This window comes from Orycteropus afer, unplaced genomic scaffold, assembly GCF_000298275.1.
Source record: "Orycteropus afer afer isolate SDZICR_OR568_19922 unplaced genomic scaffold, OryAfe1.0 scaffold00065, whole genome shotgun sequence".
NCBI classification, from domain to species: Eukaryota; Metazoa; Chordata; class Mammalia; order Tubulidentata; family Orycteropodidae; genus Orycteropus; species Orycteropus afer.
In genome coordinates, this window is record NW_006921652.1 from 8,072,210 (window position 1) to 8,089,258 (window position 17,049).

Consider the following 17,049-nt stretch of genomic DNA (forward strand, 5'->3'; position numbering starts at 1 on the left):
GGGGGCAATATAGAGCACCTCCTCCCTTGCTGGCCTCTCTCCCCAGTCTCTGGGGAGAAAGCAAACCATAAAAGGGTCAATGGAAACAGCCTCACCCTGTGGGAGCTAAAGCTTCTAACTCCTAGGCTCCTTACATGGAAGGCAGGGCTTAGTTGAGCTGTTCCACACCTTCTCAGAAGGCTCTGATTCTTGCACCTCAGTGGGAGTCATGAGTCTCTGGAAAGGCATTCCTCAGAGCAGATGAGCAGTCAGAGATAAAGAGAGGGTGCACTTTTGGCTCATGCTAACTTGAGAGAGGAAAGGCTTAAGAACTTCACATTCTTTGGAGAACTCGGTGAGACATATAATTAAAATAAATAAATGGACCTGTCTTAATTCTTCATAGAAAGGTATCTTTTGATTTTACTCATGCATATTATATCAGAACGCTTTGGATCCTTGGCTCTTCTTTGAGTAACATCTCTGTGAACTTGGTACATTACTAGCTCTCCGTGAATCATCGATGAGGTCAAGCTCATTGAAGTCCAGCCAAATATTAATTACTCTGTGCTGTTTCTTCAAATTTGGAGTGGAAATCGGTAAGACAGGTTGTCCTGCACATCATGGATTTCAAATTCTTAGGTATTACTCCAAGACTTCTATGGACTGAATTGTGTCCTCCCAGAAGGTATGCTGTAAATCCTAATTCCTGTACCTTGTGGATGTAATCTTATTTGGGAACAGGGTTTTCTTTGTTATGTTATTGAAGCCATATCAATGTGGGTGTATCTTAAGCCAATCACTTTTGAGATATAAAAACAGCAAGCTAGGTACAGAAGCAAGGAAGCAGATGGGTGAAGACGGATGCCACACCACATGATCCTCAAGGAACAGAAGCGGAAGAGCAAAGGATGCTCCCCTGGAGCCAGTGCCCTGAATTTGGACTTCTAGCCTCCTAACCATGAGAAAATGAATTTCTGTTCATTAAAGCCACCCACTTGTAGTATTTCTGTTATAGCAGGACTAGAAAACTTCTCTTCAATTTCTTATGTTAATGCTGGTCTCTTTTCAGGGATATTTAAAAGAAAAAAAAAAAAAAACAAGTGAGTACTGATGCGTTCACATCCAGAAAACACGATTTAAAAGCTCACAAGAGTTTATGTAACAGGGAGCTTTCTGGTTTTCCCAGCTCAGTTGTTCTGGTTCCATCGTCTTGTATTATTTAATTTCAGCAAATAACACTGCTAGCATTCACAGTGTTAGGGCTTGCCAGAGATTTAGAAACAAATAAACCATTCAATCAAAAGTTGTTTTCCAAAACTTAAAAAGTACTAGTATGCATGGAATTAAGTGTCAAGATGCTTATGGATCTCTTCAGTCCTAGGCAGATCTGGTTTTAAAAATAACACAAAATGGAAATAATTTACTTTAATTAGGTCCATTTTAATGAAGTGTATAGGAGTTTACAACTCAAAACAATTATTCATAAAAACTATCAGATACATAAATCACATCAAGAGTGCAATAACATAAATCCAAGTCTGCAAATAAGAGGTACTGCAAAAACTGTTAAGATTAATTTTTAAAATGTCTTTTCCCCTTCCTTTCCTTTGTTCACAGCCCTTGAAATTACATGCACAGTTTTCTGAGGCCTGATGACCTCAATACTCCTTACAGTTGGGTTGACCTTCTCATTCAGTCAACTCAAAATACAGTCAGCAGAGGGAGTTCCATCTCTTCTCCAGAAAATGATCATGGTCCTTGGCCTTTATCATTTGGTCTCCATGCCCTAACAATGACTTTAACTGTTCCCTCATTCAAAGCAACATCTTGCAGGCCTTGTGGTGTCCTGGTCACTACTGCCTTCCCAACACCACAGATGAGCCAAGGGTTCAGGACAAACCCTACTGAGTTTCATCCTTAAGGATGAGAAGAGCATGCTTACTGTGGAAATGAGGCTAAGGCAATAGCTGAGTTCCCTCCACTTTTAAGGAGAACAACTCCAATTCTAACTTGGAGAGTTGTCAGCAAAGGGAAGTGAATTTACTCATGCCAAAAACCTACAGTCACCTCTTAGTATTCTTTGGATGTCTTTATTTGGAGGTCTGGAATTAATACCATGGAAAGAAAGTGTGAAGATGTATACACACAAGCACACACATACAAACACACACACACAACAATCCATTCACTCATCAAGCAGGAGTCTTTGGTAGACTCAGAGAGTACAACTGACTTGCTACTTCAGAGGCCTAATTCCTTTTTCATCCTCCAAGATCTATGCCCTCTACTTTAATTGACATTAGTAAAAATAACTTCTTTAATTCTCTGCCAAAAGAAATCAAGCGGATTCCTTTAACATGAACATACGTTTCTATTAAAAGGCAATGCAGATAACATTGACTTGATTTCAAGAAGAAAACTTTGTTACCATAAACTCAAAACTCTGCAATGCACACTTAAATTAGAGATTGTGGGATAAGCTCAGCCTAAATTTCTTACGGTATTATAAATTATGGGAATACTGGATTAGGCATCAGGGTGCTGGTTAGTCATTTTAGCAGATATTACCAAGTCCCTTCACACATTAATTTGCCCATGTTCTAGGGCCTTCCAGGCCTGTGTAAGAACAAGGTGAAGTGCTGCCTCTGGACTGTGTCTCCAGAGTCAGGCTGGGGTTCTGCCAACCTTCCTTCAATCTTTCTTCTAGTCCACAAGAAATGGGGACAGTGAGCACTGCATTCTTATTTGGAATTATTCCAGTGTGGTGAGATTATCACGGACTGGGCTGAAATTAAAAAAGAAAACAAAAAACTTCTTACAGAAAACAGGGAAGCAAATAAAAGTTAACATGATCATTCAGTCATACCCCTAATCATCCACTGTATTGGTGTGGTTTTAAGAGGGGAATGTCAAGTGAAGAAATGGAGTGGGAACAAAAATAAGGAAGGTCAGCAGAAAAGACTTTAGGGGTTGAGAAAAAGCAGGGAAGAGCTGTGTTTTAATGATAAGACCTTGGGGACCACATGTAGAGGGCTTGTTTCCTAATAAAGGTCAAGCAGTAAATGAGGTAGGGTTGGGCAGAGATGCCAGAGAGCACAGCGGCATTCTGGGAATCAAGACGTTGACAGTTGGGATTCCCCATATTTGATGCTATGAGAACTGAGGTAACAGTCTGACTGCTCAATTGAGTAGATGTAGCAGATTTGTTTTGCAGCAAATGAACACAAAAACAATCCCTAACCAATTATTTTCATTTTCAACCAGTGTGAAACTCTTTTCTTTAAATGAAGTTTTCAGTAAAAAGATTCCAAGTACTCTGGTGGGTAAAAAAATAAAAACAAAATGATGATTAGTAGTTGATAAAAACATTGGAATAAATGAGTTTAACTTACATAATTCCATTTAAAATCTTCAGTGTTTACACCTTCAGGCAGGGTTGGAGAATCAGAACTCAGGGGCAGGTGTGGACATTATTGAGGCCCTGTTCCTTAGAAGATAAAGTCTTGTCAGCAGCTGTCCTATGTACCTTTCATCAAATTCCTTTGGGTTCCATATATCTCAGGTAAAACTATATCTGTGTGGCCAACAGCCCTTTCACTGTATTGACTGCCATGTGCTCTCCAATTTCAAAGACACAGCAGAGAAGAACTTTCTTTATTAAAGGGCTCCATTTTAGACTGGATCTTATCCTTCTCTAGTTTCCTATAATAAAATTTCCTATTTGACATAATACATATGTATTATATAATGGTGCGTATTTTATTTTTCTTGGTGGAAGCAAATGCAGCATGATTGAATTTTTATTGTCAGATTACTTGGGTGTTAACATTTAAAGAAAACTGAAATCTGCTGCTTTCCTTGAGTCAGTGAAATGTACACCAAGTAGTTGAAAACACTGATGCACAAATATTCTAAAACTTACTAAAATAAATAAATAAATGGGTCAATAAGAAACTAGCATTTTTCTTGAAAGTTTAAAAAGGGATCTTGGTTGCCACATTAAACTGAGACCTAATGTGAATATGAAAACACATACACATTAGTCTGCTAATTGTTGCTGTATTCTGTTGATTTCAACTCATAGTGACCTCACGTGACAGTAGAACTGCTCCAGAGGGTTTTGTAGGCTATCATCTTTATGGGAGCAGATCACCAGGTGTTTCTCCCACAGAGTGGCTTTGGTTAGCAGATAAGTGCTTAACTATTGTGCCACTGGCCTACACATATGAAAATTTCAACTCAACTGTGAATAGGCCCTCAAGAAATAAGGCCTGGATTCTATTAGGTCTTGTCTAGCATCTGCTTCAGCACCAAATTTTATTCATTCCATTTTCCAATCTAACCAAGGATTTGGAGCTAAAGGATTATATGTAAGCACAAGAAACAGTTATAGTAAATAATTCTCAACATACAAAGGCAACTTCATACACTCAATGATCCCAGTGAGTCAATCAATGACTTCTTTTAGAGTTCACCAGTGCAGGTTGTGGCACAATGCTTTGTCTAAATATATTCTGGTTCATTGTTTTCCATGGAAATTAAAGGTCACTACACAAGTTCCTATATTCCATATCAGATGGGTAACACAAATAGCACATAAAGGAAACTAAAACAAGAAAGTAACAGTACTTTGTTGACTATGTATATATTTTTAGAATTTTTAATCTGTAGCAGTATAGTTGTTGGAAACATGCATTTGATAATTCAGAGCACTCTGATCACTCCTCATTTTCCTTAAAACTGAATTGTCCAGATTCAGGATTGCTTCTGGCAAGAACATTTTATCTTTAACCCTTTTGTGGCTTATGGGACAAACAGTGCTCACCTACATTTTCTGCCTCTGGGGTTTAGTGGAAACCTGCTATCCCACCTTTAGTGGGTGCTGCCATCTGGTGGGAGCCTGTATAACTACGTGAATCTGAAGAAACAGGCCTGGCTCATTACAACCCCAGCACCCGAGAGGGCTCGAGGCATATATACCCCACTAAGGCATTTGACTGCTAACCAGAAGCCTGGCAGTTCAAACCCACCAGCCACTCCTCGGAAGGAAGATGGGGCAATCTACTTCTGTAGTGATACTGCCTCGGAAATCCGAGGAGGGGTCGCTATGAGTCGGGTCTGACTCGATGGCACATAACAACAACAACAGCAATTGTATCAAAATTCTTATTACCACAAAAATTGTTTTCATTTCATTCAAAATGTCTCACATTACAAAACATGGTTTCAAAAAAGAATTCAAAACTGAAAATTCAGTCTTGAAAGGGTTAAATGATAAATTTACTCTATTCGCTGCAAAGGAAGTCAGGAGAAAGGGAATAAATCCCTATCATATAGTACATGTCTGTAAGATGCACCAATTAGTGAATAACAAATGTAACCTAAGTCAACTTTTTTTCATGCATCCCTTGGTAGGAAAAAACTAAAAATAATTTGCATGTACTTACATTTTATTTCCTTATTCAAATAAGGGATTTAGAGTCTCCACCTATCACAAGTCTCTTGTGAAAATGAAAAAGGTTACAAAAGCCCATGCTTGACAAATGATTCAATTACATAATAAAATCACCATGATTTTATTTTTATTTGTACCTTTCAAATTAAAATGGCCACTTGATCAGGAGAGAGTGATCAAATCACCAAAGGAAAGACATTTTGTTGGACTGTTATACAGGTAATCGGAACATTTAGATTTGCGTTAGAATGATTTCTACTTTGTAAGATTTTCTGATTTAAGGTGAGAATCCCTCCTGAACATTACTATCTTCTTAGCTCATGCCTTGGAGGACTCCATCAATAATGACCATGGGAAAAGTTCTGGGTGCAAAGTCTCATGTGCACTGGTCAAAACTATTTATTCATCTAGAAGGATGGTTTTGCATTTACTGTTATAAATTAAAATCAGAAATGATATGTGGGAGGACGTAAGCCCTTAGAATGAATATTTAGCATCCACCAAAATAAAAGACGAGTCTGGTGGCTCAGTGCCTAAGGCATTTGACTGCTAACCAGAAGGTTGGTGGTTCAAACCCACCAGCTGCTCCATGGAAGGAAGATGGGGCAATCTACTTCTGTAAAGATTTACTGCCTCAGAAACCCAATGGGGGTTACTTTGACTTGGAATTGACTCGATGGCAGTGTGTTTGGTTTCTTTGAAAGTAAAAGACACGTTTCTGGAACAATTGAGACTTTGGCTGGACAAGCACTGCTGGTAGCCCTGCTACAGTGTTGATTACCCACCAGCCACTCCTCAGAAGGAGGGTTGGGCAATCTACATCTGTAGTGATACCGCCTCGCAAACCCTAGGAGGGGTTGCTACAAGTCGGGTCTGACTTGAAGGCACATAACAACAACAACAACAAACTAGAAAGTCTTAAAAAGCAGCTGTTCGTATTTTACTCCCAGGATCCTTGATCTTCAAATTTAAGGAATATCTGATCTAACCAATTGCAAGGGAGTTGGCATTTAGGCTTGATTTGTGGATAAATTTCTAGTAATTCTTTTTTTTTTTTTTTTTTGGTGCCAGAACCCGGGATTGAACCATTAGTAATTCTTAAAACATTAATCTGGCTTGATAAACATCTCTCTCAGTTTCTCCAGCTAATGGAGAAATCACATTTACTAGAAGTCACACAAAGTTTTCAAGTTGAAGCTTTATGCAACTCTTTACAAGAAGTTGACTTCCTCAGCAGAAATCTTCCCACTGAGACATAGGTTTTATTTTAAGGCACTAATAAAAGGTAGGAAAAAAAAACATGAGAAATGAGTCAAATCTTTCCAGAAATGGAGACATTCTCAAAAACACAAGTCAATCACCTATCTGGCCTACTTCAACATCTGAAAAGGACAGAGAATTTAAAGATTTTCATAGCTAGCTGAGTTAGCAATCTTCCATTCTCCTAGACAAATTTATTTTACATGTCTCAGATTTATCCTTCCTGAAAATGTAGCAGAGAAAGACGGCAAGGATTTGAAAAAGCAATAAAAAACAAAACAAAATAAAACAAAAAAACCCAAGCAAATCTAGCTTGCAGCCTAGTCTCATGAATAATGCATTCCACAATGACAGCATTGAGTGCTCAGACCTAAGGTTTCTGAGCACTTCACTACTAAGACCACATACCCAGTGGTTAAAACTGTAATAAGATACTGTTTTCTATCACTCTGGAAGGAAAATAAACAACTAACTCACTGCCGTTGAGTCACATCCGAATCATAGCGACCCCACCTTGGGTTTCCAAGGTGGTTATCACTACACAAGTAGATTGTCCAACCTTCCTTCTGAGGAGTGGCTGGTGGGTTTGAACCGCCATGCTTCTGGTTAGCAGTCAAGTGCCTTAGGCACTACACCACCAGAGCTCCTGAAAGGAAAATACATAACAACAATTCATTTTTTCATGGCCAGGCAAGTGCAATTTGTTAATAGCAATTAGGACTATTCTTGAGAATTAAATCTACTCTGAAACATCAGTTTCAGTTAGAATTTTCTTATATCTTCCAATGAATTCAATTTTGCCATGAAAAAAAGAACCAAACAAAAACAGGGTTCAAGTCAGTTAGGTGAGCAAACATATGCCAGTAAATTGAGTGATTTGATTGTGGAGGTAGGCATAGTGGGACAGAACTTATCTAAAGGGAAAACATTTCCTGTGCACATGCACAAACACACCTGTACACTCACACTAATTTTAAATGTATGGATGTGAGGAATGCTCTGCCAACACCATTAAAAATGAGCATATGTAATGAACCTACACAGGAATGGATATGCACATCACACACCCCTAGACACACTCATGCATAAGGGACAGCCTGGCTCTGACAAAGACTCAGACAGATAGCTGCTGGTTTACAGGCATGATTAGTATCTTCAGGATTACGCTTCCTCATGATGTGCAGGATTTTTATCTTGTGCTTCCTTCTAGAAATCTCTCCTTTTCAAGAGTATTGCATCAGTCCTGGAGGGACTAATCGTGATTCATCAATAAACATGACTCAGAACAGAAACTGCAGGAGTTAAAACTAGCAATAATATGGGCCCCTTTGGGATTGGGGATGTATTCCTGGACTTAAAACAGTTGCAGCAAAAAGCAGGGTGGGTTCTGGGTGGAGATGAAGGTCTCTATGAAGGAGATGGAAATGTCTAGAAGTCCAGAAATTAATATAAACAGGACAAATGAGCATAACTTAAAAGGGTTTCAACTTAATATCATGGCAACTGAGTTTTTTCACTGACGTTCTGCTCTGACAACAGGGAACTGAAAGATAATAATTGATATATTTCTTCTTCAGAAGGCTCAGCTGGGAGTAGTGAGGCAGGTATTGGGGTGGGGTGGGTGGAGACAGAGGCCAAAGACTTAGGTGTTGCTCCTAAGGTTTCTGCTTGCCTGATTTTGAAGGAAAGGGAGCTAAAGCAAAAGGATCAGCAGCCGGCAATTCTGTAGTCCTGGAGGAGAGGGACGTGATGGAGACAGAGCCAGCTATTGACTGCTTGTTGGTTTGAGAGACAATTTTGTAGGCAGCAATGGGCTGGGCTTCTGGACTTGGCTCATCTTCTGGGCTATAGTGACGGGAATATTTGGATAAAGATGGGGGGAGGAATGGTTTGCCAGACACAGGGCTTGAGACTGCTTCTTTCTGAGGCTGAGGTCCTTTGTTTCTATCATGAGGATGGCCTCCAAGTTCCAGGGAGGATCCTCGGGAAGAGATGCTGTCAAGATGGTCTGCTGCTTGTACAGAGTAGGAGGGGAGGTTAGATTGTTGGACAAAACCAGCCATGGAATACTGAGCTCGGACAGAGGGATACACGGCTCTATCAAGGCCCGAGAGCAGAGGGCTAACTCCTGTCAGGACATCACCCGTCTGACTGAGGAGACTAGCCTGTGTAGGCAATTCCTGGGAGGTGCTCTGGGCAACTGTTAGTTCCTCTATGCTTTTCTTCTTGGTAAAAGGCGCTCTCAAGAACACATCTGCCTCCTCTGGCTGGGAAGAAACCACACTGCCCTTGCAGACAAATGGAGCTTTGGAGAAAATGTCCATGTCATCATTTGGAACCCTTGAGCTCCTAAATGGGGCTGTGGCAAAAACATCTGGCTCACTGAGACCATCAGTGGTTGGCTGTGTGAGGGCTTGGAACTGGTTCTTTCTCCCATCTTGTACTGTCTTTGCTTGCTCAGTAGAGACTTTCGGCTGAGTGAATGGAATGGATCCTCCCAGCTTCCCCTGGGGAGGCTTACAGCTCTCATCTTCTTCTTCAGACTCCATAAGGAGAGGTCGAGACCCACTGCAGTCTAGCATGTCCCCCTCAAGGTCAGTCCCTTCCTCTTCACTGCTATGGAATGAGCTGTTGCTTGAGGGACCATCTCGGGCCAAGTAGTCGGATTCTAAGTTGTTCTGAGTTTTTGTGCCAGATGCTCTGGAGGGGTCTGGATACAAGGGAAGGCCTTTAACACCTGTCGATTCTTTAAAGTGCTCTACAGTTATTACAGGACAGGGGTTGGGCTCTCTCTGGAGACCTAGAAAAGCACAAAATGCAGAATTAATGCACAGGTCAGTTCAACTCCATTCCTAGAACATTTAATGGTCAACCCGCGGCAGAAACGTTGTGGGACCAAATAATAGATGTTGAAAATGGAAAAGGAAAAACAGAAAATTAAAAGTCAGGCAAGGAAACTGCACACAAACTGGAACACAACCAATCACTGTCTCACGTTTTGGAACATAACAGGCACAATGTGCAGGAAAGGAGATGACGATGTTAGGCACACAGACATTGAGCGTGACGATGCAATGCTCCTACTCACAGGGCCAGGTGCTGACACCTGCTCTACCTGGCACTGGCTCAAAACAGAATGAAAACAAACCCAGTCACTCATCTCCACATATACCATGACAGTTCTGGATTATGTAAAAACACTGTCTGAGGATGAACTCAATTCAGGAACCAGCATGTGGCCATGTGCTCCACACTGCCTATATCTGAGTACAGACCCTCTGAAAAGAAGCAGAACATGGCTGCTTGGTAACTGCCAAGTTTACTGGATGATTTACATCAGAAGCACTATTCACAGAGCACAAGAGTGCCCGAAATACGAATACTGAAGGCATTTTCTAAGGAAGGGACACAAAATTAAATTTTACCAAATAAATCACCTTCAGCTGGAGTTGCCCTGGGGTTTTGTTTTCAGTCTACTAAGTTAGCAAATATCTCCTCTGCTTCAATGAATTCATCATAAAGTTCTTTAAGCAGAAGGAGTAAAATATATGGGAAATTACAGAAGTATTAGCAAACTCTAATACGGGAAAACTTATTTTTATCTAGGTAGAGTGTGTTCTGGCTTTTAAAATCAAATAGACAATTATCAGAATACAAGAGAGCTTACCTTCCAAGAAATATTAGCAGGTTAGAAGTATGTCATTGGGCACATGTTAGCAAGAGGGCAGGAAAAAGGCATATGTAACTAAGCAAGAAGAATCCAGACAAAGGGTGATGGGGGGATTTTTTCATTATGGGCTTAATAAAGAGATACCGCTGGAGATTCCCAACCCCCCAGGGTAAGAATTTTAGGTACAACGACTTGGATCCATAGACACCTCAGTACCTCTACACAGATGACACTCGGTCACCCCCTCCCTGTTTACCCTCTTCCCTCCTATGCAAGGCCCCGCCTGGCAGTTTTTTTCCTGCTAAAAATGATTCCTTGATAAAGTTTCTGCTTGAATTAAGCACACAGAACACAGCAGAAGAGGCATTGAAATCAGTTTATTGGGAAATCAGTTACTTGGAGACATTACATTGTAAAGAGAATGTAGAGAGAGATCTTGACATTTTTAAAGATATTGTACAAAAATACTACGTTTCTCTGAATCCTATAACTTTTTAGTAGTGCTTCTTTTTAAACAGCTCTGACCTTAAATATTATCTTCAGAAACAAGAAAAGTTTCTTACCCCAGTTTTATTTCCTAACAGAATACATTCAGTAAATTTCAAATTAGAATCTTTAAGTTAAATTCTGTACTGGTGCCATATGGCTTTCTGAATAGTATTTGAAGAATATGATTTTGAAGAGGATAAATTTTTCTTTGCATTACATCTTTCACTATGTGCAGCTATATGGTGACAGGGAAGCACTTGTCAACTGATTAAGAAATAACTGGAATACCTTCTCCTTTGCAATATATGTGGAAAGAAATAATTTTTATTTCACAGGTAAGCATATTAGTTTAGATCTGTCATAGTGATACCCAGATGATGACTTCTGGGAGGAAACCCCAATGAAAGGGGCCAAAGTTGCAAAATGAAATTCGCCAAGCAAAGTATTACAAGAGGCCCCCCAAACTCCTTGAACTACTTGCCAACATATCATCAGTTGGATAAAGTTTTCAGTTGTCACTAAGGCACAATTCCATCATTTTCCAAAATGACCCTGAAAATTGACGTTATCCAGCTAGTTCTGCAGGACAGTCATATCTCTTGGAAAAAACTGGAAAATTTAGTCAAGCCAATGACTGACTATTACAGCATACACATCAATAATCAAAATGAATACTAGTTTGATTAGATTTGTTGTTGTTGTTGTTACATGTTGTCGAGTTGGACTCGACTCATAGCGACCCCTTCTTAGGTTTCCGAGGTGGTATCACTATGGAAGTAGATTGCCCAACCTTCCTTCCAAGGAGTGGCTGGTGGGTTTGAACCGCCAGCCTTCTGGTTAGCAGTCAAGTACTAGTGTATTATTATTATTATTTTAAAAAAGTTAAACTGAATTTAGTCAAACTGGTTTTATGTATACAGACTGCCAAAAAAGCAGGGACACTCTGGATGCCTGACACATTTTGAGAACTGTGAAGCACCAAGTGGAGGCACTCAAATTCAGAATTGGAAAGAATGGAGGAACACGCTTAATCCACCAAAATGACTTCTGTTCAAAACTGGGTTATTGGTCAAGTCAACTGGAAACCTGCCAATTCAGAACATACTCTATGTCCTTTATGGTGAATAATGGGAATAATCATATTTGAAATCCAACAACTTTAAAAAAATCATAAGGGTCAGAGCTATTGTTTATCTCTTTCAGTGTGAATCTGTTTTGTAGGACCGGAAAAGTACAAAGGATCCACTTAAGGAGGCCAAATCTCTTGACCTTTTTTTTTTTTAAGAGGATGTGCAGTGTGACCAAGGCAGAGAGCAACCACCCTCTGCAACTCTCTAAGCCTGGAACTCTGAAGATCAAAGAAAGTATGTGTTGTTGTTATGTGCCATCGAGTCAGACCTGACTCACAGCAACCCCTCCTTGGGTTTCTGAGGCGGTATCACTATGGAAGTAGATTGCCCAACCTACCTTCTGAGGAGTGGCTGGTAGGTTTGAACCACCAGCCTTCTGGTTAGCAGTCAAGTGACTTAGGCTACCAGAGCTCCTAGAAACCTACATTTCTTTCAGGGAATTTTGGTGGTGGCAGCATAAGAAAAAATATGGTCAATAGAAGGGGAAATTCTAAATAATATTAAACAAAAAACAGATTTTAAACTTTGTTGGCAGTTGAAGGTCTTTTTTGAACTCTGATATGCTCTTATAGGGAAAGCATGTGTTTCCAGGGTGGGAGTCCTTCTAGATGAAGACCACCTTGTACCATCAGGAAAGCTCGTGTTTTGAAGTAGTCTGCCTCCTAGTCTGACACTGACCTCCTGCCTTGGCCGAGTTTCTCTGGTAACCAATGGCATGTGTACCAGATACCCTGTGACCAAGGTAGCCCATTGTTCTTCAGGGGCATAAGCCTAGGACCTGACTTCACAGTTTTCATAAGGGTCTTAGTCATCATGACCTTTAACATACTTCCCTTAAATCAGGTCAAGCTTTTTATTTTGGTTTAGCACGTTAGATGAGCAAGAAGTCAAAATACATGATGTAGGACTGAGTGCCAGGTTAAGCACATTTTGACAATACCATTAAGGATAACTCCATTTTAATCTATTTTGAGGCTTCAAATTGTATAGATTTTAGTAAGAGCTCATATGCTAGAAAAACCCAAACCTATAGCTCCAAGTCAATTCTGATTCACAGCAAACCTTTAGGGCAGAGTAGAACTGCCCCATCGGGTTTCCAAGGCTGTAAATCTTTACAGAAGCAAATTGCCACATCTTTCTTCCATGGAGCAGCTGGTAGATTCCAACTGCTGACCTCTGAGTTAGAAGCCAAATGCCTTAACCACTGTGCCATCAGAGCTCTTTCATGTGCTAGGAAAGGAGTTCCAAAACGTACGTGATGATCTGGTAGCTATTGTTATTGGCTCTCCATTAACTTCTAAAGCAACTGAAAGTGCTAGCATATCTTTATCTGGAATAGTTTATCTGATGGACATATGAAGGTCATCAGAGTGCTCTCCGAAGACTTAAATCTCAAGCTGGATATTCCCTAATGCAACATACACTGAATGACCAGAATTTCACTTTTCCCCAGCCTATAAACTGAAGTAACAGTTACAAGGAATATCAAAGACATATTCCTTGCCAAAAATTGGAAATAAAGACTTGGAGTATTATGAAGTGTTCTGATTAAGGAATGGAAAACAAAGTACCCCTTCAAAAGAACTTTGGAAACACAGCACCAATTGAAATGTAGTCATGGAACCCAATCAAGGAATCAAGAGATGCACACTAAATTAATGACTTCAATGACCTTTTGATTTAGGTAGTAAGCCTTTGGTTCTGCCATATGTTGTGTGGTTGCATTAAAGCCCATGCTTGGGGCCTAAGGGACCCAATGAGAACCGATACTGTCGGGTGAGGCAGAGTGATTTCTCACTGGGCACATGACTGCTCTTGCCAACATAAAGTATTTAATTAAACCGTCCTGGTATATTAAAGATTAAATTAGAGGAGTGTAGCTGCCAATCTGTGGTCCATGTTATAACCTCGCTTCTGGTTTCACAGCGTTTTGTCCTCCTTGACTACCAGGTGAAGTCAAGGATAGCCATGACTCACTGAAATGCCCTCAGTATACCTTTCTCACATGTGCCTGCACTTCTCTTGTGCACAGGTAGTTTCACTCAACAATGTGTTTAAATCCTTCCTGCAAAAGTGTGTTTTCAGCTCAGGAAACAGCAATTTTAAATTATTTACATCGCTAAACATGCTCCGTTTGAACAGATAAAAGATTTTATTCCCCTGTATGTTTACATAAGAAATTGTTTACAGAACTTGTTTTCTTTACAATACTTGTGTTGCAATTTTCAGATTTCACATTTTTTTTTCCCTTTAACCTGCCTAAAATACTATGTCAGGTACATCTGTTTGAGTTTTCTTCTTGGGGAGAACGGGATAAAAACTGATAATAAATATACATCCACATGACAAGGGGTGTGCAGTAGGGCAGGGGAAAATACAGGAAAAAAGTTCAGGACGCTACACTGAAGTGGGAACCAAGAGTGTCTCCCATTCTAATACCTATCACCATTCAGTAACTTTGTTTGCATAGGTCAGCCTTACTCAAGGAGCTTTCCTTCCCCACTGTAGTGAAAGAAAACCCAGGAAAAACAAAATAGTACCTTGTTACAGATTATTTGAAGTGGAGGCCATCTGGGATTCATTCCGACTCCAGAAACCCAAGCTTACCCCACTCAGGAACATTTTGAGTATGGAAAAGGCTAACTCTGGGTTGGTAAAATTATAGTCTCTAGACAGAATACCAGATAGTTTTACAATATCTGGATTTAAGGATTCTAGATATCCATGCATGTGACAATTTTTCTGTTCTATCTGGCATTCCCTAATTTGCTTATTCCAGTACTTTGGGCAATCCTGTGACTTTAATCCCTAAATTCTATATTAGCGGCTCTGAGACCCTGATAATTTTATAGACCAAGAAGGGTAATGACTCATGGCAATGACAGAAAAACCTCATTATAGAAGCCTTTATTTTGGCCCAAGGTGCCTATAGCAGGCATTCATTTGTTCAGGTGAACACAGATCCCTCCACACCTGTGGGATGGGGTCAGTCACAAGGGTCCTTTCCTTCCTATATCACTGGTAAAGGCAGACCTGTTCCTGACTTGGGGGAAGGTTACATTGGTTTGAATCAAAATGATCAATTATCTGTCAGGAGACGAAGGAAAAGTATGAAACTAATATTCCATCTTGGGATAAAATGGTTCTTTTCTTGGGTTTGTGTACGTATAATTATTAGCAATCCAAGTTTCATAATTCTAATTCAGAAAAAACCAAGTTCTGTTATCAATTTACACTGAACAAAGTGATAACCTTTTTTGGAGACATTCAGAAATCCCTATATTTTAATTTTCTTAACCACACTAAAGATTAAGGATCACACGAATCCTCTTATTCACTGTATTGAAGAAATGATAACTGCTCTTTTTCATTTTCCCTTATACAGTTATCTCTGGGAATTTTCTGTGGCATTTTCTTTTTTCTTCAACAGTAACCACTCTTCATCTTATGGGGGGTGATTTTGCTTTTTGAAAACAGTCAAATATTACTCTGAGCAGAGTGGTGGAAAAATAGCAAGAAAGAGAATACACTTTGAGATGCTCAAAGTGAAACTAAGGAGCTAGTAAAACAACTGATTTTATTATACCTTATTACCCTCCTTGATGTTATTTCTAAGGAGAGGAGTTTCAAAATAACTTAAATGATGGCAGCATCATTAAAATAGGTATTAGCTTTCCAAGTGAAACCAGGTGCCTTTGAAGGGAATAATACTCAAACTGGATGTCAAGATTCTGATATGTCTGCTAAAGAAATCATTAGGCTGAAATTATTATAATCACATTTTAAAAAGAGACCATTTAAACCTCATCTCCTCTGAGGCCTGTATTTTTAAAAACATTGGGATTTGAATTTGAGATTTTAGTTATTTGATGCTGTAAGGGAAAAAAAACCCAATCTGTGATGTTTTCTGGTTTAGTTATTACTTTTACACAGTAGGCATAAAAGCAAATCAGTAACATATCTTATATTTGCCCATTTTTTAAATGGTAGATCCCTGATCATACGTTTAAAAAGAATTGAAATCTGATATGCTTTTACTGGTGTATGTAGGGGTACGTGTATGCGTGTGTGTGTATAATGTGCGTGTGTAATAACTAAAAAGGAAAATCTGTATTCAAAGCTGTGTGATAATTTAGGCTTCTATTCAGACAACCAAGGAAGAGCAACCCAGGTTATTGAAAGCCCACTATAATTCTCTAAAATGTATACATTGCTACAGTAATAGCAAGAACTATAGGAGGTAACTGAAGAACATCAGGATTATATAAATCCTTCATAGTCCTTCTATAGAATAATAGTATTTACTTAGAACTCTATAATTCTATAATCTTAAAGACCATCTAGTTCAAACCCATTGCTGTATGAACAGGACAACAGCAGCTCTGAAAGGTGACGTAAGTGCAGGCAGTGGCTGGCAAGGTAAGGATGAGGTCCCTAGGAAGCATGTCCTGCCCAAGCCTCTTTTCCTATCACCCTGGCTCCATCTAGTTTATGTCTCACATCTGTAGAATGAAGTGGGTGGACTAGAGGATGGTCTCCAAGGTTTCTTTTGTAGCTCATTCTATGGTTCCATAGGCCTATCAATTACCAGCATACTACACTCATCTCAAATAAACACTTTTAGCTCAAGGTGATGCTATAAACTAAGGAAGGTCCCATTACCACGTCACTCACAGGTATTCTTCAAGAGAAAAACAGGTCTCCCCTTTGAGGCCCTACTCTTCAAGAACAAGCCCAAGATAATTTCACGACTTATCTCCTTCAGGCTTTCACCATCTAGTCTTTGGCTTCTATTCTGTTCATTTTCATTAGCAGTCTCCATTAAGCTTTATTGAGCCAGACGACTAGATAATATATCTCAATGTAATTATGGGTAATGCATGAAAGGAACAATTTAGAGACACTTAACCTAATTTCCAAACTATACTCTTCACAGTTTCAATTAAATTGAGAAACTAGATATTTCATTATATTTCTAACATGTATGTATGAAAAAAAAAATCAAATCTGAAAACACAGAAGTATAATATTATTCTTTCTGCAGCAGTTTTTCTTGTTCACAA

The 17,049-nt window shown here is 39.5% G+C and overlaps 1 protein-coding gene across 1 annotated transcript; it reads right to left on the bottom strand.

The window, feature by feature from the left end:
• Positions 1-8,352: 8,352 nt before the first annotated feature.
• Positions 8,353-12,737, bottom strand: LOC103196372 (uncharacterized protein FLJ45252). The gene is made up of 2 exons (XM_007940090.2): positions 12,665-12,737; positions 8,353-9,497 (listed from the first exon to the last, which is right to left on the bottom strand). The coding sequence occupies exons 1-2, from the start codon at positions 12,735-12,737 to the stop codon at positions 8,353-8,355; spliced, it is 1,218 nt and encodes a 405-aa protein (XP_007938281.2).
• Positions 12,738-17,049: the final 4,312 nt, after the last annotated feature.

Excerpts from the sequence above, each read along its gene's own strand:
- LOC103196372 (XM_007940090.2), bottom strand. The coding sequence starts at position 12,737 with ATGGGCTACCTTGGTCACAGGGTATCTGGTACACATGCCATTGGTTAC. Across the intron at positions 9,498-12,664 it reads AAACTCGGCCAAGGCAGGAG|GTCTCCAGAGAGAGCCCAAC; the intron begins GTCAGTGTCAGA and ends GTGCTTTTCTAG.